The 25,836-nt window shown below is 43.3% G+C and overlaps 1 protein-coding gene across 1 annotated transcript in view; it reads right to left on the bottom strand.

The window, feature by feature from the left end:
- Positions 1 to 24,728, bottom strand: part of GLS (glutaminase) — a 71,837-nt gene extending 47,109 nt beyond the window's left edge. Inside the window, 6 exon segments of the mRNA XM_054381470.1 lie at positions 7,662 to 7,825; positions 9,171 to 9,250; positions 10,126 to 10,255; positions 14,809 to 14,930; positions 15,381 to 15,477; positions 24,400 to 24,728. Of these exon segments, the coding sequence (XP_054237445.1) occupies positions 7,662 to 7,825; positions 9,171 to 9,250; positions 10,126 to 10,255; positions 14,809 to 14,930; positions 15,381 to 15,477; positions 24,400 to 24,728 (922 nt within the window).
- Positions 24,729 to 25,836: the final 1,108 nt, after the last annotated feature.

Raw genomic sequence — 25,836 nt, 5'->3', positions numbered from 1 at the left:
CAAAACTAATCACAGAATGTTATAGGTTGGAAAGGGACCTCTAGAGATCATCCAGCCCAACCCTGCTGCCAAAGCAGGATCACCTTGGGCAGATCACAGAGGAACATGTCCCTGTGGGTGCGGTCGTTTTTTAGGTTATGCCTTTAAATCTTTTCACAGATCTTGAACAGAAAGTAGTAGAATGTAAATAAATCACTATTGGGTGTAAAAAGGAAAATAATGATAATTCTAAGCAATCCCATTGGAGAGATAAGGGACTTAAGCTAGTAATGTAAACCATTATCTGTTTTCTTCTCGCTTCCTCAGGCTGGGAGATATGAGCTTTGTGCTTCTGCTGGCTTCTGCTTGACCTTGGCTGCATTGTTTTGGCTGATACTAACTTCTCTGCTTCCTTTCTTGTCCCTTGTGTACAGGGGGGTAGGGGAGGATGCAGGGAAGGGAGAAGCAATTAGCTCCCGGGGGTCCTTGTGCTGTTTATTAATTGCAAACACCTGTAAATATTGTAAATACTACATATTTTGTACATATTCATTGCATACATGTAGATTGTAGTCTTGCTTTTAAATACAGAGCTCTCATTTGCTTCCAGCTGAGCTGGTCTGGCAAATTTAATGTTGGGGGGGAATTTTCAACCCACCATAGTGGGTTTTCAAAGTCTCCAGAGGAGACTCCACAACCTCTCTGTACAGCCTGTTCCAGTGCTTTGGCACCCTCACAGTAAAAAAGTGTCTCTTTGTGTTGAGGTATAACCTCCTGTGTTCCAGCTTGTACCCGTTCCTTGTCCTATTACTGGGCACCCTAGTCAAAAGGTCTTACGACTCACCTCAGCATCACAGACTGCTGGGCAGAGAAGACTATCTGGAGGTCATCTCTTCTATCCTCCTACTCAAAGCAAGGCTATTGCCAAGGTTATATCAGGTCAGTGATGCCTTTACCTAGCTGAGTCTTGAAAAACTCCAAGCATGGCAAATCCCCTACCTCTCCAGCAATGCCATTCTTCCTAGAAGACACATTTACTCTACCATCCAACCTGTACCTCCCAAGCCACAGTGTGGAGCCACTGGCCCTTGTTATATCACCTGCAACTTCCAAGAAGAGTTACACAAATCTTCACAGAATCATAGAATGGTTGGAAAAACCCTCCAAAACCGAGTCCAACCATCAACCTAACACCACCATGACCATTAAGCCATGCTCCCAAATGCCATGTCCACACATTTCTTCAACAACTCCAGGGATGGCTATTCCACCACCTCCCTGGGCAGTCTGTTCCAATGCCTCATCAATCTTTCAGGAAAGAAATTTTTCCTAATCTCCAATCTGAATTTCCCCTGGCACGATTTCAGGCTATTTCCTCTCATTTCATCACTTGTCACTAGGAAAAAGAGACCAACCCTCACCTGGCTTCAAGCCTGACCCTGAATATCTCCAGGGATGGGGTCTCTACTACCTCCCTGGGCAACCTGTTGCAGCATTCCACCCACTCATAGTACAGAACTTGTTCCTAATATCCAATCTAAATCTGCTCTTCTCTCATTTCAAACCATCGCCCCTCCTCCTGTCACTGCAGGCCTTCTTGCAGGCCCCCTTCAGGCACTGGGTGGTCTCCCCAAAGCCTTCTCTCATCCAGGCTGAACAAGCTCAGCTCCCTTAGCCTGTCCTTGTGGAGAAGTGTTCCAGCCCCCCAGTCATCTTTGTGGTCCTCCTCTGGACCTGCCCCATCCTTCCTGTGTTGAGGGCTCCACAGCTGGACATGGTACTCTAGGTGAGGTCTCACCAGAGCAAAGTGGCTGAATCATGTCTCACAATCTGCTGGCCACACCTCCATGTGCTGCCCTTGCAAAAATGGCAAGAACCTTCTGATGAAATGGAACATGGGTTTTCCTGAATGTGCTTCTGAAATGGTTGTGTTTTGTTCCCCTCTTGACAATTCAGCAAGAGACAATCACTGTAGGAGCCTTAACAGCTAAGGGAGGTAGAGCAGGCAAGTTTGCCACACACAAAAGCTTTGTTGAGGGTCTCTCCTACTGCTGCCTAATCACAGAGCTGAGCAGAACACCTTCCACTAATCCACTGCTACCTCTTCTAAGCAGAATGAACTGTTGGGGTATCTAGGTCCCCAGAAAGCTGTTTTCACTATCATCGACACAGCAGCAGATAACACTGTCCAAACACTTCCTAGGCATAGATATCTGTAATTGGCAGATAACCCTTTTATCTCATAACAATAGCTACAGGCTTCCTAGAGCGGTGGTTGATGCCCCAAGCCTCTCAGCTACATTTATAAGAGGCATTTGGACCTTAACAACATGTTTTAACTTAAGGTTAGCTCTGATACTGTCAGGCAGCTGGTCTTGATGATCATTGTTGGTCCCTTCCAACTGTGACAGTCTATTCTACAATGAAGGATCATGGAAGCATTTCAATTGGAAAAGACATTTAAGATCAAGTGAAACCATTCTCTAACTCTACCAAGTCTGGTGCTAAGCCATGTTCCTCAGCACATCTCTGCCTCTTTGAAACGATCTCTCCACAGACTTAAGAAACACTGTGCTTTTTAAGGGCCAAGATGTATCAGTAAAATCTTACACTCTGAAAGAAACCTTCTCATTTCTTCCACAGCAATAATACTGCTGTCAATAATACTTCTATTTCCAGTATGTTTTCACTTTTTGGGGGTGTGTAGGTTCTGCTACTACATCAATTTTTTGAGGGAAGGCATACATAGGTCTCCTCTAAAGCAGCAGAAACTACAGATGCACCTCACAGTGGGTGCCATTAGCAAAGAGGTTCAGGAAGAGTAGTGAGCAAAGGCTCAATGTCCAATGGAGATGGCTGACAAGTGGTGTCCCTCAAGGGTCTTCACTGGGACCTGTGCTGTTGAGTATCAGTGATACAGGCAGTGAGATTGAGTGCACCCTCAGCAAGTTTGCAGATAACACCAAGCTAAGTGGTGTGGTTGGCAAGACTGAAGAACAGGATAGCATCCGGAGGCACCTGGACAAGCTGGAGAGGTGGGCTGAGGAGAATCCCATGAGGTTCAATACGGCAAAGTGCAAGCTCCTGCACCTAGGTCAGGGCAATCCTGGGGCATGATGAAATTGAGAGCAGCCCTGCAGAAAAGGACTTGGGGGTGCTGCTGGATGAGAAACTGGATGTAAGCCACCAATGGACACTGCACCAAATGAAGTGTGGCCAGCAGGTTGTGAGAGGTGATTCTGCCACTCTGCTCTAGTGAGGCCACACTTGCAGTATTGCATCCAGCTCTGGAGCCCTCAACACAGAAGGACATGGACCTGAGGAAGGTCATGAAGATGACTGCGGGGTTGGAGCACCTCATCTTCAAGGACAGGCTGAGGGAGCTGGGGTTGTTCAGCCTGGAGAAGAGAAGGCTCCAGGAAGACCTAATAGCAGCCTTCCAGTACATGAAGGGGGCCTACAAGAAGGCTGCAGAGGGACTGTTTACAAAATCCTGGAGTGATAGGATGAGGGACAGTGATTTGAAATCAGAGAAAAGTAGATCTAGGTTGGACATAAGGAACAAGTTCTTTACCATGAGGGTGGTGGAACACTGCAACAGGTTGCCGCGGGAGGCAGTAGAGGCCCCATCCCTGGAGATACTCAAGGTCAGGACTGACAAAGTTCTGAGCAACTGGCTCTAGTGGAGGATGCCCGTGATGACTGCAGGGGGGTTGGACTAGATGACCTTTGGAGGTCCCTTCCAACCCAAACCATTCTATGATTCTACTGACATTGATACTATAATTGCAACAGTTTGCCAAAGAGGTGAATAAATTAATCTATTAATCTTTAAGAAAGAGATATCAAACTCTGCAAAGCTATCTGACACACATCACTAACCAAAGTGCACACACATCACACTCTCTGCATACAATCAAATAATAAAGGTAATTATCTAATAAGGCTCAAAAAAAACCCCAAACAAGATAAATCTTTTATGCAGCTTCTCTGAATGTCTCTTCTATTGCTTTATCGTCTCATTCTACTTTGGAGTAAATTCATGTTTTCATCTGTAATGAAAAGCCCAAGTCATAACAACCCTTCCACTTTAACTGGGGTGCCCTGATTAAGTCTAACACTGATTCTTCTGGGTAAACAACCCACCTAACAGCCTAGGAATAGTAAATCTATTCTTCACCAGGATTGTTTTTATTGTGGAAAGAAGATACTTGTCTGGAACAGCCCTTTAAATATATTGCAAGTCTCCATGTTACAAATAATTAGTTACCTGAAATTCTCTCCACTGGGTATCACTGGTAAAAAACAGGGGTTTTTTAATACCTCAAAACTGCTTGACAATTAGCATGATGGCTCTAGCAAGCTGCCATGCAAACACAAACCAGACCCTTTCCCTAATCAGCTCCTCTCTTAATTCTTCTGACCAGTTGTACAAGACACGGACTTCACTGGTTGCTGGCCTTAGGTGTTACTTGTACAGCTGTTTAGCCTGGGTATTAGGAGAAACCTCTTCACTGAAAGGGCTCTCAAACACTGGAACAAGCTCTCCAGGGAGGTGGTTGAATCCTCATCTCTGGAGATGTTAAAAGAGGCAGAGATGTCATGCTGAGGGATGTGGTTTAGCACCAGACTTTAATGTAGAGTTAGATCATGGTTGGACTCAATGATCTTCAAGGTCTTTTCCAACCAAAACAAGGCTACAATAAAATCCTTCAGCAGAATAAACATTTTCCTGGCAATGTCTCATCCAACTGCAATGTAATATTTATTACTTGACTAAGTTCCATAAACAATTATGTTACTGGACTAGTATAGACTGGGGACTGACCTGTTGGAGAGCAGCAAGACCTGGAGGTTCTGGGGGACACAAGGATGACCATGAGCCAGTAATGTGCCCTTGTAGCCACAAAGGCCAAGGGCATCCTGGGGTGTATTATAAAGGGTGTGGTTAGTAGGCTTCTCACAGAAGGCTCTCGGGAGACATTAGAGCTGCATTTCAATATCTGAAGCAGACATACAGGAAGGCTGGGGAGGGATGAGAGTGGTAGGATGAAGGGCAATGGTTTGACACTGGAGCAGGGCAGATTTAGGTTGGACAGTAGGAGGAAATTCTTCCCACAGAGTGGTGAAATACTGGAATAGGTTTGCCCAGGGATATGGTTGAGGCCCTGTGCTTGGAGACATTTAAGATCGGACTGGCTGTGGCCCTGGGCAGCCTGCTCTAGTTGGAGGTGTCCCTGCTCACTGCAGGGACGTTGGACAAGATGACCTTTGAGGGTCCCTTCCCTTTCTCTCCTTGTACTAAGCTTCTACTTTGTTTTAGTCTTTCATTTAAGCACTATATAGGCAAGAGGCTGTTCAAGTTAGTTCTAAACAGTTTCCTCATGACAGCACACTTAAAATTTATATCATTTGAACAACTCTCTTAATTTAATGCATGCTTTAAATAATCCCAATTCTCTTACTGCATAGCAGTCTTACAAACACTCCTAATTTGAACAGTAACATAATAAAAGACTGCAGCCTAGCAATTCATCTTCCTTCATAGTTCCATCTTTAAAGTAGCAATAAAACCAAGAAAATAATGACTATACTTTCTGCCATTGCATGAAAAACACAAAACCCATGAAATCTGTATCAATCCAAAGGAAAAAAAAAAAAGAAAAAGTCAATTTTTAGCCCTATCAAAACTTTTTTTTATGTGAAAGCTTTCTTAGGACACAAAAAGCAGTCGTCTTCACACTGTACATCTGATTTGGAAAAACTAGAAAAGCAAAAACAAGATAGCAGGGCTGTAAGTTTGCAAAGCTGGTTTTCAAGTCTGTGCTGAATAAACCCCTCTATCATTAATATATTATAATATGGATATTTAAGTCAGAATTCAACACAGCCCTTGACACAAAATATCATCCAAGCCTTATGCTGGTAATTAAATATTAATTGCAATTCCATGGCAACAGAAACATTGCCTGTTCTCTCACTGAGAAAGATCTGCTAGAAGAAACATTTGTGTTGCAGAGATAACATCCAGTATTTCCTCTAAGGCTATGTGAGTCATCTTTTGCAGATTTTTGGCATCATGTTTTTAAAAACAACATTTTCATGCCTGAGAATTAATATAATATGAAACAGAAATAATCAGCTTAGGATAATCTGTGGGAATCATACAATCCTTTAGGCTGGAAAAGATCTAAGATCATCAAGTTCAACCATTAATCCAACACTACCAAGTCTGCTGCTATACCATGCTCCTAAGCACCATGCCTACACATATTTTAAGCACCCACAGGGATGGTAACTTCACCACTTCCCAGGGCAGACTGCTCCAGAGTTTGACAAGCCTTGAAGTAAAGAAATTTTTCCTAACACCAAATTTAAATCTCCCCTGGCACAACTTGAGGCTGTTTCCTCTCATCTCGTCACTTGTTACTAAGGAGAAGAGACCAACACCTACCTCATTACAACCTTCTTTCAGGTAGTTGTAAAGAGCAAGAAGGTCTCTCCTCAGTCTCCTTTTCTCCAGACTAAACAGCCCCAGTTCCCTCACCAAACCTGTTTTCTAGACCCTCCCCCAGCTTTGTTGTTCTTCTCTGGACACACTCCAGCACCTCAATGTCCTTCTTTTAGTGAGGGGTCCAAAACTGAACCCAGTATTGAAGGTGTGGCCTCACCAGTACAGGGGGACAATCACCTCTCTGGTCCTGCTGGCCACACTACTGCTGATCCAGGCCAAGATGCTACTGTCCTCCTTGGCCATCTGGGGACACGCTGGCTCAACTGTTGTCTTTTTAGACTGGGCACCTTTCCAGGCACTCTCCCCCAACCCTGTATAGGCTTGTTGTGACCCAAGATATGTTCAAGTTTTGCCTTCTGGAAACTAGGCAGTGCTGGTCTGTGGCACCAACACCTGCTTCTCAGAAGGCCGTGGAGGGAAGTGATGTACATGTCTCTTAAATTCAATTTAACATCTTTTGATTCTTTCATCAGCATTTTACAGCAGGCATGCTTGAGGAACACTTGCTACCAACTCAGCTGAAGAAATATACATTTCAAAGAGCTCCATTATCAAAGTTAACTTGTTGTTGTTTTTTTTTTTTTTCCCCTACAGCTTGATAATAAGCAAATAAAACAGAAATAATAAAGGGGCATACAAGAAAGCCAAGAAGGGACTTTTTACAAGGGCTTGAAGGGACAGGACAAGAGGAAATTGATTGAAGCTTAAGGAGGGCAGATTTAGACTGGAGATTAGGAAGAAATTCTTTACAGTGAGGGTGGTGAGACATTGGAACATGCCACTGAGAGAGGTTTGTGGATTTCCCCCCTCCCTAGAGGTGTTCAAGGCCAGGTTGGATGGGGCCCTGAAGAACCTGGTTTAGTGGAAGGTGCCCCTGCCCATGGCAGGGGGGTTGGAACTAGATGGTCTTTAAGATCCCTTCCAACCTAAACCACTCTACGAATCTATCAAAGTATCTTTTACTAGCATTCTAAATTAGGCAAAACTGAGTGAGAAAGGATAAGCCTACCTTGCTGATGGCAAAATATTTGGGGATATTGTCTAATAATAAGACTTAGGAGGACATAGTAAATTGAAAAGGACTTAAAAAAAAAAAAAGTTTGTGTAGCTTTTTAAATGATTTTCTAAACCGGAGCATTTGCAAGACCAAGTGTTCTGTATCTCTTACCATCTTCATTCAGGAACAATTTGTTGAACCTTAATCCACTGGGCTCTTTACCAACGTATCTGTGCACATACTCTGTCCCAAGATCATTAACAGCAATAGCATATTTCAGAGGCTTTACACAGGACTGAAGACAAAATGGAACTTTGGTATCACCAACAGAATGCCTGAGAAAAACACAGATGAAGAGGTTTGAAATCTCCTGTTTGAGTGTTACATGCTTCACCTAGTATACTGAAGACTACGTCTATTAATGAAAATACCCCAAAACCCAAAAGAACATTATTACTAAGTCTTTTACAGAACTAACACACAAGATTTAAAGGTTTTGCCAATGGCCTCCACAAACTAAGCATTATAAAGTCAGCTGCTGGTGATTGCTGCTGAGGTCACAAAATAAAAGCAACTTCAGAAACAGGTCTGTACCAAATCAAACAAAACAAAAAATCACCTCAGACCTCTACTATCACACTTACCCTACTCAATCACAAACCACATACTCAGAGCACAGAGACTACAGCTGACCTGAATATAGCTACTGTACAGATTTATGACTATATAAACAAAGATGAGATCCAATTAGGTTTTGGAATTCGAGGGCAGTAATTAAGTAACCATATTTACATTCCTTTGGATAATGGCATAGGCATTTTATTACAATTACTAAATGCCTTTGGAAAGTCTACTTTCAACATCTAAGACAGATTGCATCAAAGAGTGACTCATAAATGCAGCATCTGCTCTGTGTAGAGCAAAAGACTCCAAGCAAGCACTGGTCTGATGGCAAAATCAAAAGTGAATCTGCTGCTTTTCTTTGCACAGATGTGAGAAAGTTTCAGAGAAATTCACGGAAACAGCTCAGCTAGATGGCCTTAACCTTTAGCCTCAGAACTGCGTCTGCTACACTAAGTTACTTACTAAGAAAGAAAAAAAAAAAAAGCAAGCAAGATCACTCTAGCTATATCCAAAACCTACATACGCCCTTATAGAAGTAAGTTTAATAAGCCTGAAAAGCAAAACCATGTTAAGTTCTGTCCAGTTTCCATTTTCTTTTTGAAGAATATGAATCTGAATTTTCTGGTGGTGTACAGAAATTGTACAATAAGGCTAAAGCACAAACATTAAAATGCAGAGAAAGAACTCATTAAGTAGATGCGACCTATAGGAAAAACAACATAGTTTGAGGCACAAGCAGACAACTCTTCAATTTCCAAAGATTAAAACTATGTAAGCATTGTCTCTATCTTGTCCTCTGGTAATCACATACTGAGCTTGAATCATAAGAGCTTTAACTATAGCATTTACAACCATTATTCAAGCAATATTTCATAACAATAGCAAAATAATTCAGCTTAAACAAAGAAGCTGAAAACGAGTTGATGACCGAGTGGATTTTACTTCTTAAAACAATTCCAGCAAAGCTTTTTATTTATTAAACCATGAGATACCATGACATGCTGTGTCAGACATTTCAAACAAGCAAAATAGCAAATTCCCAAAGTTAGAATATACCTCTGTCCATCCACTGTGCAAAGGGAGACACCCCACAAATCAGGGCTGAACTTGGCCAGTTGTGGAATATAGTCAGCAACCTGTCACAATGTGAAAGACACATTACAACATCCAAAATATTGAACTGCATGTTAATACATGTTAATTAACATAAATATCTGTGGAAAGGACAAAGTACAACTGAAAGATTCCACTACCAATCACCTGATACATCTAAAACTTCACTACAAACTGTTAACTTCACTAGATCATTATCAAATAAAGCATGTTTTCAAAGTACAAACTTCAGCGTGTTCTAAGAGGAATCTCTGTTCTGTGATATGGTATGTTTGGCATTTCTGAATCATAGATTCATACAATGGTTTGGGTTGGAAGGGACCTTAAAGAGCATTTAGTTCCAACCTCCTAGGAATAGACAGAGACACCTTCCACCAGAGTAGGTTGCTCGAGGCCTCATCCAACCCAGTCTTGAACACCTCCAGGGAGGAGGCATCCACAACCTCCCTGGGCAACCTGCTCCTCACTGTTATTATCCAGTCTAAATAATATAAAATTTTAGCTTGTAAAAAAACATTCAGGGGCTTTCAACTTTAATTACTAACACAGGTACAATGCTGACTATGTCACACAACCTAGCTCACTGTGCAGATGAGCAGAATTCTTCTATAGACTAAGTTTAATAAGACAAATTATATGGCAGTTTTATAGTTTACATTAAAAAAAGAAAAGAGAAAGAACAACACTATTTTATGATTCTAACCTCAAAACTTTAAGATTGTTAGAGAGCTGTGTTTCTAACATAGTTTACAAGTTGCAGGCATAACTGATCCTTCAAAACTGTTTTATCAAGTTATCAGTTTGACATTTTGTTAGAAAACAAACAAAACCAAGCTGTCTACTTAAAAGCATGGTATCAAGAGAGATCTATAGAACTTTGAATTTACAAGCAGGTTACCTTTCCTCCAGATTGTTTTTTAGCACTTTCATACAGCTCATCAATATGTGAAGTAAACGACATGAAATCTGGAATGACAAACTTCCTCCTGAAAGCTTGAGTAAGCAACACAATATTACTTTGTACACACCTGCAAGAAGTTAAAGAGTTTATTAGTGTACTGATAGAAGCACTCACAAAAAAAAAAAAAAACTACTTAAGTAACTATTACAGGCTATTTAAGTAAGTCACATGAAGTTATATGGCTATGAGAACAGATCTTTATGAGAAAGATTTCACAGAATCACAAAACATTAGGGGTTGGAAGGGACCTCCAGAGATCATCTAGTCCATGCCCCCCTGACATCCTCCACTAGATCAGGGTGCCCAGAGCCCTCACCTTGAATATCCCCAGAGAAAGGGCCTCAACTCCCTCCCTGGGCAACCTGTTCCAATGTTCCACCACCCTCATGGTAAAGAACTTATTCCTAACATCCAATCTAAATCCACACTTCCACCCCAGTAAGAGTAAAACCCCATGGAAAGACTTGATGACATCTTCTAAACTGAGCAAAAGTGAGCAGCAGTGCAAGTCTCTTGCTTCAGACTACCAGCAGTTAAGGAATTTTTGCTGCCTTTTAACCCAGAACACAGTTATCATCCACGCCCTCTAAACAACAGCCCATCTGGAACATTTTAAAAGTTCATGAGGTAAAAAGGAAAGGGCTTATCTAGGAGAAACAGAAGAATGGAAGGATCAGAACACAAGCTGAGACAGGCTGCTGAAAGCGGTCTGCTTGTCTTGTCTGTGGAGAGGTGAGCAGGAGCAAGGGTGGGAATTAGGAGCTATTATCAGTTGAAATACGACCTGATAAAGGCTATCAATAGCCCTATCCAAGTGCAAGGGAAAACAAGGGAGCTTAAACACCAAACACTTTCATTAACACTGCTTTCTGGCATCCTTGACAAAAGCAGAAACACAGCACGAGGTGGAAAGTTAAGAACACGTAGGCCCACACTAAGAAGATGAGATCTCTCCAGTGAAGACTCATTGGGAATAGTAAAAAACTAATTTGCAGGGAAGCGTTTTCACTTGGAATAGGGATTTCCAATAACCCTGTTATTAAAAGTCATTATCAGTTCAAAATGAAGATACATGAAGATGACTGAAAGACAGAATTATCTTCCTTTGAATCTCCCTTTCTTCTATTAAACCTTCAGTTTGAACTCCTTTGTACTTAGGAGATATCATCCCAAATTCAGCTGACAGCCATTTCAAATGCTACTTTCCAAGAGTGAAAGACAAAGAGCAGAGAAGTTTCTGTTGTAGACACATCTTCAGAATTGTCTGTATTAGATTTCTTAGTCTATGTTAAAACTGCAATTGAGTTGGGTTTGCTGGAATTTGTCATGCTTGTCCTTTCCTTTTATTTCCCCATATCCTGCAAAAAAATCCTGTTTGGTTTTGTACCCAAGAGCCTCCAATTACATTCAAGGGCATTAGCTACTTCTGCAAGAAGCTCTTGTTCTCAGACTTCTCCCAAGGTCAGTGCCTGTGTGTCTCAGCATCAGAAGTGGAGCCATAGTAAAAGTCCACAGCAAGGAATTTAAATAAAATAATATGTTGATAAATAAAAATCTTTCTATAGACAAATTTTACTACTACCAATTTAGTCCTCATCTCCCACATACCTTAGTAGTGTTCAAGATAGGTACATTAAAAACCTCCCACCTCAACTTCTTCCATTTCTCCAAACTTTAATGATCTTATCCTAAAAAAAAAAATCTATTTTGCCAAATGCAAATCCAAGCATTTTCTCTCCAATTTGAAACTAAGCCTTTTCAAACTATAAAACTTCCCTGGTATGTGTGGGTTGGGAAATTATGTTGCAAATCTTCTCCATACTAACTTTCAGTGACTTGTATAACCTCAAAGCAATAGGTTGGGGAGGTGAGGGAGGGTGTTGAAGTTGAATCTTTGGTCTCCAGCGTACAGCACTATTTTTCTTCATTTATCAACTTTTTACCTCCATCCATTCCTCTTCAAATTCTAGCTTGGATTACTGATTATTGCTTCCCTCCACAAAGTAGATACCTGCTAAAAACAGTCTCAGCTCCCACAGTCCTGAGGAACTGTTTGGCTATCAACACAGTTCCAAGGACACTTTTTCTCCCCTGTTTAAAATTCTAAGTATAAGCATTACAGAAAAGAATGTGAAACTTAGCTTCCAACTAGCAAGACTATGTCTGCAGAAGCACTCAACATATTTAGACATTTTAGGGGAAAAAAAGTGACATTATTTTGACAACTGGGGTATTAATATTATAACATAGCAGAAAGCCCTCTGCATCTTCTGTCAAAAGCTTTCTAATCGCTCCAACAGGATGAAAACATTTATTAATAGCTGGGTTAAGCGTATCTAAGAAATGAAAGTTTTCCTGAGGATTTGCTAACTAAGTTAGATCGAGAGAGCAGCTCAGCGGCTCAAGAGCAAACAGAGATCCAGCAACAGATTGTCAGGTTTAGGCTTAGAACAGAATATATCCAGATTGCTGCTTCCTACATGCACATCAGAGGAGATGTGACTAGCAAGACCACCCTTCTGAGGCAATAAAGAGGGACAGACAGCATCTTGTGACAAAGGCTACGCCTACAAAGCCAGTCGGAAAGGAGAACTGGGTTTAAACCTCAGAGCTTTAATTGTTCCTCAAGTAGTTCCCATCTCATTCAAGGGTAAACCATTTCCAAAATAGCTCAATTCCAACTGCCTCAGGCCTTACCACCACCCCCTCACAACAGAACACAGCTAGTTAAGAAATAGACCTTTTCACAAGTCTTCTAGTTTTGTCTGGAAGAAGCTTGCAAGTTAAAGGAAAGCTAAATGGGGGTAGGAGGATTCCTTACAATTTTATAATTGTAAGGGTTTTTTACCACAATTTAGCTACAATTTCACAGAAAGATCTAAAATATAGAACAGGTCAAAATGTGCACACCTCATGAAGAGGATTAGAGTGTATGATCTTCCATATCTCTTGAGGTGCCTAAGTTTCATCTAACAGTTAGACAGTACTAATACCTGATGAACTCTGGAGGTCCCTTCCAATCTCCAATGCACTGTGACACTTTATTTAGCACCTTAGGTAGTGTACCACAAAAACAGGAAGCTAACAAGCATGCTGAGGTGCTTTCAGTAAGCAGGCTGCTCTCAGCAAGGAATCATTCATGCTGCAAAGACCAAGTGTTGTATTAAAGATGTCACACGAAGACCTAATTCAAGAAATTTATCAAGCACTGTCTGACGTGTGCACCAGTGAAGCCTTCAATTCAAGAAGCTCTGGAGAGGAAATATTGAAAGCTCAATTGAAAGCTCCCTTTCTGAATTTTTATTTAAGTGGAGAGCACTGAAAAGCCAAAATCTTCACAATAAATCACTTCTAGTCAAATGTTTGGCACCACTAAAAAGGGGTTGAAAGTTCTGTTAGAAGCAGACAATACATGCTTGAGTGAACACATTTTACAGGTTTTTCCTACTGAACTTAATTTATCTTGCCAAGCCTACGCTATCCCTACCCCACATCACTTATTTTTGATGCTTTATTTGAATTCAAACTCAACAGGGAAACACACCACCAGCTTCTACATTTAGGGAACTGAAACTTCAAAGCCCTGAGGTGAGTACAGCTCAGCAGCTACATTATTCTATTTCCCACCTTAAACACTTGGAGAAGAAACAATAGAAGACCCTTGTAGGAGTCTCTACACAGCAAATGCAGTGTGCTCAGGAGGCACAGGTAACCCAAGTTGTGGAGGGAAGGAGTGTTAATTTACAAAAAAGGTTAACTAACACCTGCTGCAGTGAGGGAAAATCTGCTACATCAAAAAACAGTCACCTCTTTACCTTCTGGATAGTCTTTATGTTCAAAACTCTTCTACACAGGAGGTAACCATGCAAGCTTTTTACAAAAACAACTATCCTAGAGCCATGATGTACAACACTGCTAATCTTGCAATTTAGAATCACAGAATCATTGTGGTTGGGAAAGATCTCCAAAATCGTCAAGTCCATCAACTCAGCACTACCACGTCCACCATTAAACCACATCCCTCAGCACCACATCTCTGTTTTTGAACACTTCCAAGGACAGTGATTCCACCACTTCTCTGGGCAGCCTGGGAAGCACTTAGCCACTGAGATAGCCCAAACAGTGCTTATATCATTCAGCTAACTGACCAGGCTTTTCTTAACAAAAAAGCTTCACTAAAACATGGCACATATCTCTTCCAAAGCAGAGCCCACAGTCCTAACTGTTCTCTACGTTCCTTAGAGCTTAACTTCATTTTATTTTTCACATACTCACTTCCTGAATGAACCATACTCCTCCTCTGAACATCTCACTACACAAAAACAGCGAAAGGTTTTAGTTACTCCATGCTGCATCAATTCATTTATTTGGCATCTGACCAAGAGTTCTAGTCCAGGGTCAGATACACAACCAAACAACACTGATGCATTAAACCCTTGTGGAGATCAATTTGTCTGCTGCACAAAACAAGAGAATAAATTCATATGAAAACAGCATCAGTAGGAGGGTGCTTGACTCCCTTTTTATATACCGTATCACTCTCCTAGGACAGCAGGTAGTCAGTCACACAGACAACATTCATCCAGAATTATACAATTAGGTTATTGACAGAAAGTTTACTTTTTAAAAAGGTCTTTGTCCAGCATAACTCCATCTGAAGTTGTCTGAAGGGTCAGTCTTAACATATCCATGCATTCTTTCAACCGGGGGTCAGATGTACGTAATCCTGTAGATTTGAGTGCCTATTACAATAAAACAGTAATACAATGATTACTGACATGAAAAGAAAAGAAAGAAGTGCTGTTACAATCAAGTTCTCATTTATCATGATATGGGACATCTGTCATTATCGACACAGAGGCTTTTTGACACTGATCCTTTTGCCATTTTGGCAAGGATTAATGGAATTTGCAATCCACAGTGGTCCAACGACATTTTACACAAGTGGAAATACCACCCATCCCTGCCACAGACACAGATGCTTTCAAGTACACTTTTTTGCACAACAAAGAAATGAATAACAATATCAGAGCATTCATTCCCTTACTTAACTACAGAAATAGTGTTGGGGTAAAAACCCCCAGTGAATTCCCTTGCTGCAGTTAAGCACACGTAATAGAAATTCTTTGCTTTGTTATTTTTCATGGTAAAAACCCTTGCAGTAGTTAGCTTTCATACAGCAGTAAACTTACAGTTATGAATTTATGAACTGGTATTTTTTCTTGTCCTTCTGCAATGGTATAGAAAAGCAGATCTTCTAAGCTAGGAAGGAGACCTTGCTTCACTTTACTGGAAAAAGAAAACAACAACAACAAAACATAGATTAGTTGTGTGTGTATTTTTATTTATACCCATTTTCACATTATTCACAAGGAAACACATTTTCAATACCAAGGTAACCGCTCCCATGAATTTCTAAAAACACTTTTATCAGTGAACTCAAAGTCTGCTTAGGTAGGGGGGGAAATGGCAATATTTAAAGTAGTACACACATACTTTACAATAGCAAACACTGACTGCAACACAGTCACGCACTTCACTGACGTACGTTTATTGCTAAGGTTATACTTAGAAGTTTTTTGGAGCAGACTCAGCACATTTCCCTCTTCTTGATGCTACAGAGGATAGACATGTGACTTGTACAGAAGATAAAGTATTTATAAGACTCAGAAGACCCACGTGCCTCATAATAAAACTGTAGAAACAGAGTGACCCAATGGTTTCACATGCAAGAAAAAGATACAATGAATGGGTAACTTCAAGATCGGCCCATTTTTAGGGACTCCTAGGAGAAGTCCTAAAGCCCTTGTCCTTCTAGAAGCTTACATAAGCCACACCAGTTACAGTGAAAGCAAGCAAAGCCATCTGCAGCACAATACAGTAACCTGAACCAGCTCAAGCACCAGAAGCAGCAACTCTCATTGTGCCGATTTGGCAAAGATCACAGGCAGTGTAGTGCACAGAATCACAGAATGGTTTGGGTTGGAGGGGACCTCCAAGGGTTATCTAGTCCAGCCCACATGCAATCAACAGGGACATCATCCACCAGATCAGGCTGCTCAGAACCTTGTTGAGCCTCACTTTCAGTATCTCCAGGGATGGGGCCTCAATCCCCACCATGGAAAACCTGTTCCACTGTTCTACCACCCTCATTTCAAATTATTGCCTCTCGTCCTATCACTGCAGGCCTTTGAAAACAGCCCCTCTGCAACCTTCTTGTAGGCCCCATCAGGTGCTGGAAAGCCAGTATTAGGTCTCCCCAGAGCCTCCTCTTTTTCCATCTGAAATGTTCACTATAATTATCACAGTAAATCCATTGGCTCTTCAAGCATTCCATGTGGTAACTGTTTTACTCACTCCCTGAATGCCTGCAGTAAGCAAAATGTGAAGGAAACCAGATTAAGCATCAAGGTTTCTTCCAAGAGCAAATGCTAGAACACTGACAACTTGCCCTCAAAGCCTTTGGAAGTTCTCTGTAGGTTTAACCTCTGAGTTCTGCCCTTCCCTGATATTCCAAAGTACCCTGCTGCAAGCAGAAGCACACATTTTCCTCTAGGAGCATGGGATCATAGCATACAGCTAAAATAGACTTCCAGACTCCTAGGGGCAGCAAAGGACTCTGGAGCAATGGTTTTTAGTCCCCTGGAGTGCTTAGAATTGTTTCTAGCCAAATCAGTTTGGAGAAAGACCATGTTCTGATGTTCAACAAGCAAAAAATAAAAACCAAGAGAATTCTCAGGTAAATGAAGCCATGAACTAAAATGCAGAATGGGCAGTCTTACTCAATTTTAGCCATTGATATTAAAAGCTCAATCTTATAATCTAACAATATTGGTAATATTTTGTTACTATACTGTAATATATACAAGTTACTGCCCCAAAATAGAATTTATTTTTATACATGTATGTCCAAAAAGCAGGTCTAAATTCTAGTTGTGAAGGTCTTCACAAAGATGAGCAATTATTTCAGATGAGCAATAATTGCTGAGATGAGCAATTATTTCAACTGAAATAATTGTAGTTATGGTTGTAACTACAAAAATAAAATGCAACGAAGCACAGACCTTAGGTAGGCTGACATTTAATCCTCCCTCTTCTCCTGACACAAGCTTTATTCTAGCTCAACAACAGGTCTGACTTACAATTATGTTTTACAAAAATCTGATTATATATCCAAATATCCTTTTACATTTAAGACAACGCTTATGTTTCACTTGCCTCCCTGTCTTCCTCTCAACCAGCAGTGAAAAGCAGTAGGAAAAAAAAAAAAAGCCTCACTTCTCATTTTCCAATGTACTTAAAACACTGTACTTCCAAACTAAGAACAGAAGACAGCTTTGTAAGCCAACAAAACTTTCCTTGTCTTACAGCCTGGATTTTTTTTTTTATTATTTTTTTTTCAGATGATGCTGGCTGACTAATATACAGACAGGCTGGCAATTCAGCAGAGACAAATGCTTGCAACTACCTCAAGCAAATTACTGAACTCCCTTTTTCCTAAAGAACAACCAAGCGTTCCACGCAGCATGTTGTGCTTTCAGTCTTTTGAGAACACCGTGTCCGGTCAGGCCACCAGAACCAGAATCACCAACACACCACTTAAAGTTTCATTCTGCATCTCCCTCAGCAGCTACATACATTTTTAAAGCTCTTTTGGTCTACACCCCTACGTTTTCCCTGTTTGCACACAGAATTTAACTAAGCTCCCCAAAGTGTTGAGATTTGGTGTTTTAAGGCATGTCTCTGCTACAAGACTCATTACTGGATCGACAAAGGTCCGTCAGAGGAAACTTCCACATTTCACTCCCAACAAAACAAGCCAGCAAATGCACTGAGAAATTTTAACTGATAATCTATTTAATTACTAGTTTCAGTGCTATTACTCAGACTCTTACAGCTGTTCCAAATGTGGAATTTCTATCTGGGATGGCGTCCTGGTTTGAGCTAGAACAGAACCAATTCTCCCTTCAGTGCTGTGACTTCTCAGCTCAGTCTGTGCTCAGTGCTGGCACTTTCCGCAGCTCGGGGCATGCCTGCACAGCCAGCGGCTGCTGCTGGCAGTGAAGAACGTGATGGGGAGAGGTACTGCCAAGGGCTGAGCTGCAGACCAAGGGCACTGCTGAATGCTGTGTCCCATGTTAGGGTGCAGACTCCCTGCAGGGAGGAGTCAAAAAGACAGGTGGCCCTAAACTGACCAACAAGGGATTCCATCCCATGGATGCCATCTTCAAGATAAAGCCAAGGGACCACCAGGGTCAAATCTCTTCTTCAATGGCCACTGCCCCAAGAGAACTCTGTCCATTCTATCTTCAATCCCAATCCATGAGTTCCTGAATTCAGTTCCAGGATCCAGCTCCTGAATCTAGTTCTCATCTCCCACTATGTCCAGTGTGGGATTTCTGCCACAGTATCAGTGGTGACAGTGACTAACTGCCATCAGGGGTTGGGTTCAAATATCGGTTCTTTCCAATTTGTATCTAGTTAATTTATTATTTTAATTAAAGCTGGTTTCATTTCTTCCCCACCCTAGCAGCCTCTCTCCCTTATTCCCTTTGGAATGGCAGAGGGGTTCACAGTGAGCCTATGTCCCTTGCCTAGTGGCCAGCCCAATCCTAACCTTTGACAAAGATTAAAAAAAACCCCTTCAGATACTTGACCAGGATTTTTATCTGCCTCTATCTATTAGAGAGATGTGTGCACCTCTCACAGCACAGATTCTCTCTTGACACTGCTTTCCTATCTTCCACATCTACTGCTGTTCAGTATTGCGTCAGCCAGCCTAAGTGAACAGTGGGTCGGCACTGATGGCCAGAGCAGAGAAGGTGGCATTCAACGTATTTACAGAAAATGGCTCTTTGTCAAATAGTCCATCTTTTGATGAAGTTTATCAGCTAGATAGAGGTAGAAAGGCTTGCTCTGCAGTTATCAGGTCAGTGATGTGAGTAGCTGATGTTTGCTTAACCTAAAAGCCATGTTTTGGCACCGTGAGCACACTTAGCAAGATAGCACTGTTCAGCACATGGCAAAAAGCTGTTTTTCGAGTCAGGGCACTTGCAGTTTCCACAGTCAAATTAAAGTGGAAATTTCAGTTTATTCGATTTCATGAATAATGACTTTTGATACCTACTTCCCTCCTTCTTAAAAAATTTAAGCACCAGACTCTTACATAACTAGATTCCTTCAGCAGTACTCTAACCTGTACACCAGAATCCTGGCAGACGTCCACACTTTTTTTTTTATTTAAATATCAAGAAAAAAAGAAAGCAGGAATCCAAGCACAAGGACTTTGTGCTCCATATAAATTCCTTCCTTCAGTTCTTCCCTTGGCATCAGAATGACGCTTATAGCAGATTCCAGCAAGGGTTTCATTTTAACAAAAGTCAAATTATAATTTCTACAATATCAAAGAGATTAAATTACAAATGCAGTGAAATGCCCCTTCTTTGGGCTTCAAGTTGTAAGTGGTAAATGCAGAAGAGGATTCACAGAAAAAAAGCTATACAGATATGATACTACTAAGCATCGTCTCAGGCTCATTATTAACCATAAGACACCAGTCCTAAAAATATGAGGTCACAACTGATACAGCTCCTCAGAGGTCTGTACTGGGACTACTACTGTTTAATGCCTTAATCAATGATATACTGGGATCAAATGCACCCTCAGCAAGTTTGCAGATGACACCAAGCTGTCCTGCCCTAGGGACAGGATAGCATCCAGAGGGACCTGGACAAGCTTGAGTAGTTGGCCTCTGTGAATCTCACGAGGTTCAACAAGGCCAAGTGCAAAGTCCTGCGCCTGGGAGGAGACAATCCTCCGTATTGATACCAACTGGGGGACGATGTAATAGAGAGCAGCCTTGCAGAGAAGGACTTGGAGGTGCTGGTGGGTGAAAAGAAGGACAGGAGCCAACAACGTGACCACGCAACACAGAAGCAAACCATTTCCTGGGCTGCATTCCAAAGCAACATCAGCAGTAGGTCGAGGGAGGGGATTCTGCCCCTCTGTTCTGGTGAGACCTCACCTAGAGTACTGTGTCCAGCTCTGAAGCCCTCAGCACAAGGGCATGGAACTGTTGGAGCAAGTGCAGAGGAGGCCACAAAAACAACCTGAGCACTGGAGCACCTCTGCTGTGAGGACAGGCTGAGCGAGTTGGGGTTGTTCAGCCTGGAGAAGAGAAGGCTCCATGGAGACCTTATTGTGGCCTTCCAGTAATTATTTCAGGGGCCTAATCAGAAAGATATGGACAAATGTTTTAGCAGGGCCTGTTGTGACCGGTGAGACACTGGCCTGGGTTACAGAGAGAGGTGGTAGATGCCCCATCCCTGGAAACATTCCATGTCAGGTTGAATGGGGATCTGAGCAACCTGCTCTGTTGAGGATATCCTTACTCACTGAGGGGGAACTGGACTAGGTGATAGTTGAAGGTCTCTTCCAACCTAAAGCTGGAAGATTCTATAGCTCTGTGAAAGCTGCAAGGGCTGCAACACACAAGTGACAGCTACTCTATCTCAAATAAGCATCGTGAAGAAATTGTCACCATACTACAGATAACTGATCTCAAAGTAAGAGATGCAAACCCCTGTTGAGACACTAAATTACTTTCTGTCCACTGGCACAGTTAGACACTGATCCCATTAACAGTAGTGGGTAACCATTTACCTGAGAGCATACCAAGACAAAACTACGTATTTCTAAATTTAGATCTAAGCTATCTCAGATATGTTTTCGCAGACATCAAAGTGCTTATAGCAAAACCCAGCACTGCTGCTTCAAAACCTGAGCCTCAAAGTTGTGAAAGGTCTATTGAAAATGTACTTCTAAAAGTTTCTAGCATGTGTGAGAATCATAGCTACATCCAACAGCTGTAAAAGCAAGAAGGAACCACTGCTTGGTGGCCATAGTTATCTCTCTGGAGTCTAGCCTGGGTGTAAAAGAAAAACTAATACTGAAAGTCCTTTGCAATTTAGAAATACTAAGATTCATTAGGTTTAATCCTAGCACTGTCCAGGGTACAATGTAAGAACAATAAACACACATACTGAAAGTTGTACACTTTTTCACAGTTCTATTGAAAGTTGAACTAAACACTATTATATACTACACAAGATTAGAATTTAGGCCTGGACTAGGTTATCATGTTTAAATTATTCAGGCACAAACATAGGATGTGATTGCATTTTAATACACAGCCTTCATTAATCAAAATTACTGGTCTGTGTTCACTCTCAGGTTAAGATCAAATATTTTTCTTTTCCGAAGTTTAAGCTCAGGTATTTTTATTTTCCAAAATATATTCAGTTTTAGGTGGATACAGAGAGTGAAGGCTGCAAAGAAGGAATAAGTTGGTGACAGGAGATGTATGGAAGAGAATCTGGTTATGCAATATGCTCCTAGTTATTTCATCAGCCACAGACCTCAGAACTTTTTTCCTCTACAAGGTATTAAACTATTCTAAATCTCTCTACAGTCTTTGCACAAAACATTTTAGGTTTTCACTTGTAACTCTCTGTACATGAGGACTGTGAGGCAAGCAAATAAGCAAGAAAAATCTTAGTGTTACCTTTTGCCACTGTTCCTTATTCCTGTATCCTAGAACCTTACACCCAAATTGAAAAAAATAAATAATCCCCCAAAACAACCAGAAAGGAAGGCAAAAAGGACAATTATTTTCCCAGTTGAGTCCACAAACCATCTGCCAAACACAACTCTAACATTATATACTGCTGGATGACAAAGTGCTGGAATCAGCAGCTCAGGCAGATTGCACTGACTTAGCCCAGCTGTCAATTTAGTCCAGAAACCTGTCTTTGGAAGAACTTCACTTTTCCTTGGTGTTAATACAGCCATGATTTCCACATGTAATGTATCACTTGCACACGATTAAGGAAGATTTTCAGCATTCTGTATTAAAAAAAGGTCAAGAATTAAAGTATGCAGCAGCCTGGCTAATGTACCACCAGAAATTCCTGCACTGAAAAGAAAGTTTCCAGCTTTTTCCTTGTTCATAACTATGTTTTATCTTCCTTGTTCATTTTGCAGTGAGGATCAAAGAACAAGCCTCTGACTTTCAAATACATTCTTTTGGCAAAAGCCAAAAATCATTAGAAACATCTAACCGGTTTGTGGCTGCAGACGTATTAGAAATCACAGGGTTTACCTGCCTGTGCTACTGCAGGAAGCTGTCAGAAAAGCTGTTTCAGAAAAACGCTACCTCTTTAAAGAGAATTTTTTTTAAGTCGCTTTTTCAACATCCGCCAAGCCCCCTCGTGGGAGGCGTATTGGTTTTCCCCAAGTTTTTAATAGTACCATCTGTACTTCTCATTGAAAATGGAAGCACAGACCACGTCAACTTGAGCCAGAGACGGATTGTTTTTCAATTCTAAACATCATGTATTGAGCTAATTGAGAGGGAAGACTTCATATATGTTGATCAGTAGGATAATATACACATCTGACTGTGTATTATATTATAGACGGTTACATAACCTGATACGCATGCGTTTTTTAAGCAGTTTGACAGGAGAAATTACAAGTGTGCATTTAAAGAAGGCTAGATCCCACTGAAACAAAAGGCTTGAGCCAAGCTGAGCAGCTATGACATTTGGTGGGTAAAGAGGAGAATAAGATAGTTTCCTTCCCCACTTGCCACGCTGAAGGAGTACACGCTTACGCTAAAAAAAAAAAAAAAAAAAAAAAAAAAAAGCCCCAACGAAACCAAAACCACAACTCAAAAAGCAGAACTATTAACAGGCTAAGGGCTGAGCCTTCCTGACTGGCCCCGTGGAATCTTTTCCAGACCTTCCTCTTAGCATTAGGCTAGCAGAGACTTTGCTTGGTGTTAAAACAAGGTACTCCATTCTTGGGCTTACATTCTCTGTCTTCTGCCTTTCTCATCTAGGTAATAAGCATAGCAAAGCCTGGGAAAGTGGCTTGGGTTTTAATTATGCCACCATGTAAGTAGTGCAAAGACACATGGGCTGCCTACAGGAAAGCCAGGAGGCACATTCCATACACACACAAAGGAAATGAGGCTCCAAAAGGTTTGCAGTAAAATTGTCAAACTTCTTGTAAAATGCTATCAGAGATACCAAGTTGCCCACGCTCCAACAAGCAACGGGCAAAGGAAACGAACAAGAATTTTTCAAAACCCGCATATGCTGAGGACTAGAAGAGCAAAGCTTTAAGGAGAATCATCAATCCCTTTACCTCACACCATTATACTCTATTTCCCATATTCAGCACTGGCTATTACATGGGACACAGAGCAGAGCTTATATACCTGGCCCTAACCTACTTTTAAAAGAGCATTTCGGGTTCTGAGTGAAGGCACATTAACTTCAAAACCACATACACTCTTACATTCTATTACCTGCATGTACCTTTGTCATTTATGTGCAGATCAGGACCTCTTGGCTCAGGGACACGTTCTGCAGCACCTATGAACACTTGTACACACCACTGACGGGTGATAATATCCATCCTTAACTCACTAGACATAGGTGTGAAGATAATAGCGCTGCAAAACTTCCAACGCAGAACTACTCATCATCTATATTGCCTTTCATAATTAATGTAAAATGATACAGCTTTCACTGCCTCTGAAAAAAAAGTCTTTGATGCAAGCAGCAGCGCTAGGACAAAAAAACCCACAGCAGACTAATATATGCTCTTCTCAGCGAGCCAGCACATAAGCACCACTCCCCCCGACATATCCCCAGTTAAGTGGAAGCTCAGGGCGCGGACAGGACCACAAGCAGCGGTGAGGGCAGCCCCGAGAAACACACACGGAGCCTGGGGAGTTCATGTCACAAGTCTGCGTTTCCTTCTCCCTCCCAGCCCGCGTTCCACGACCCGCCGGCCCACTCCCGGGCTGGGCGACCCCCACATCAGGGCCCTGGGCGGGTGGAGCGAGCACGCACCCAGAGGAAAGCGGTAGCCGGGCCTGCTCCGACAGACCCCAGCCCACAGCGGTACGAGCCTTGGAGCCCGCGGGAGAGGCGACGATGCCTGGGTGCAGCGGCGGCCCGTCCCTCGCACCTGCCGAGGCAGCGGCTCGCCACTTCCCGAGCCCCTCCCGGGGCGGCGTGGCCCGTCCCCCTTCCGCAGGCACCACGCGTGTGAGGGGAAGGCGGCGCTCAGATGGCGCCTCCGCATCCCCCGCCGCCCGGCCCGACCCAGCCCGGCCCCACCGCTCCCCTTAAGACTCACTTCTCCCCGCCGCCGCCTCCGACCAGCTCCTTGCCGCCGCCGTGGTTATTGTTGTGGCCGCTATCCGCGGGGGACTCTCCGGGGGTCGGTGACGGCGCCCCCTTCCCCGGTTCCTCCAAGGCTCCCTCCGAGCGAGTGCACAAACCCCGCGCCGAAGATGGTGGGGTCGCCAAACCCGGGCCGCGTCGAGAAGCGGGCGGGCTCGCGCCGAAGGCTGCCAGCGGAGGCGGCAGACGCCTGGAACCGGCGGCGGGACCCGTCCCGCCGGCCCCAGGCGGGCCGAGCAACATCAGCTCCCGCAGCAGCGCCGAGCGCCACAGCCGCATCATGCTGCGCCACTTCCCTCCGCCGACTGCCCCAACGCGGCGGCCTGCGGCGCCGCTCGCGTCCCGCCGCGCCCGCCCCGCCTACTCACCCCATTGGCGGCGGACGCTTAACTGTCAGACAAGCGGCGTGCTCATTAGCCAACAGGGACGTCACTCTCACCGGTCCACGCCTCCACACCCTCCCTCGCCGGCGCGGGACTGACTGAGACAGCCCGCGGGGCCGCTGGGGTCTGGGCGCGCGCGGCCGGCGGGGCGGGAGCAGTGCCCCCCAGCGGGCGGACCCACCGCAGGGGCCGGGCGGCGGCTAGTAGCAGGGCCGGGGCCACCGTCGCCACCGAGAGCACCCCGCCCTTCCCGCCGCCTCCATTTTCTGAGGCTTCAGAGAAGGGGAAAGTTTGAGTAACTGCCGCGCCCGCGCCAGCAGCGCGGGAGGGCCCGAGCCCTGGCCCTGTGGCGGCGGTGGGGAAGGGATGCAGGGTGAGGCCGGCACCTGTGGGGTGGAACCGGGCGCGCCCGGGGCTCTCCCCGGGCCTTGGGGCGTGTAGAGGGGTTAGAAACGGGAAGGGCTGCAGCGGTGTCTGGTTGAGGTTGCCATGGAGACGGACGATTTCTAAACGTTTGCTGTTTTTAACTATGGAGTTCCACACCTCTACCGGCATAGGGAGAGTGGGCGGTCACCCTTGCAGGCAGGACGGTCCCACCCCAGAGCCGTGCTGCGTGACACGATGGAGTCTCGGAATCACAGAAACAGTCTGGTTGGTAAAGACCTCAGGATCACCAAGTCCGACCGATAATCCTACTCTACAAGGTTCACTCCTAAACCATATCCCCAAGCACCACATCCAAATCACCTTTAAACACATCCAGGGTTGGTGACTCAACCACCTCCCCAGGCAGCTCATTCCAATGCCTGACCACTCTTGATGTGAATTTTTTTTTCCTAATGTCCAGCCAGCTACCCAGTTGTAGCTTGAGGCTATTCCCTTTTGTTCTATCACTAATTGCCTGTGAGATGGTGGGAGAGGGCTGGGAAGATGGCAGCATGTTAGAAATGCCCTCGGTGGGTTCCCAAAACCTTTTGGCCGAATGCTACTGTTCATACCCACATCTA

This window comes from Indicator indicator, chromosome 5, assembly GCF_027791375.1.
Source record: "Indicator indicator isolate 239-I01 chromosome 5, UM_Iind_1.1, whole genome shotgun sequence".
In the NCBI taxonomy this organism is placed as follows: domain Eukaryota; kingdom Metazoa; phylum Chordata; class Aves; order Piciformes; family Indicatoridae; genus Indicator; species Indicator indicator.
This window is presented reverse-complemented; position numbering and strand designations above follow the sequence as displayed.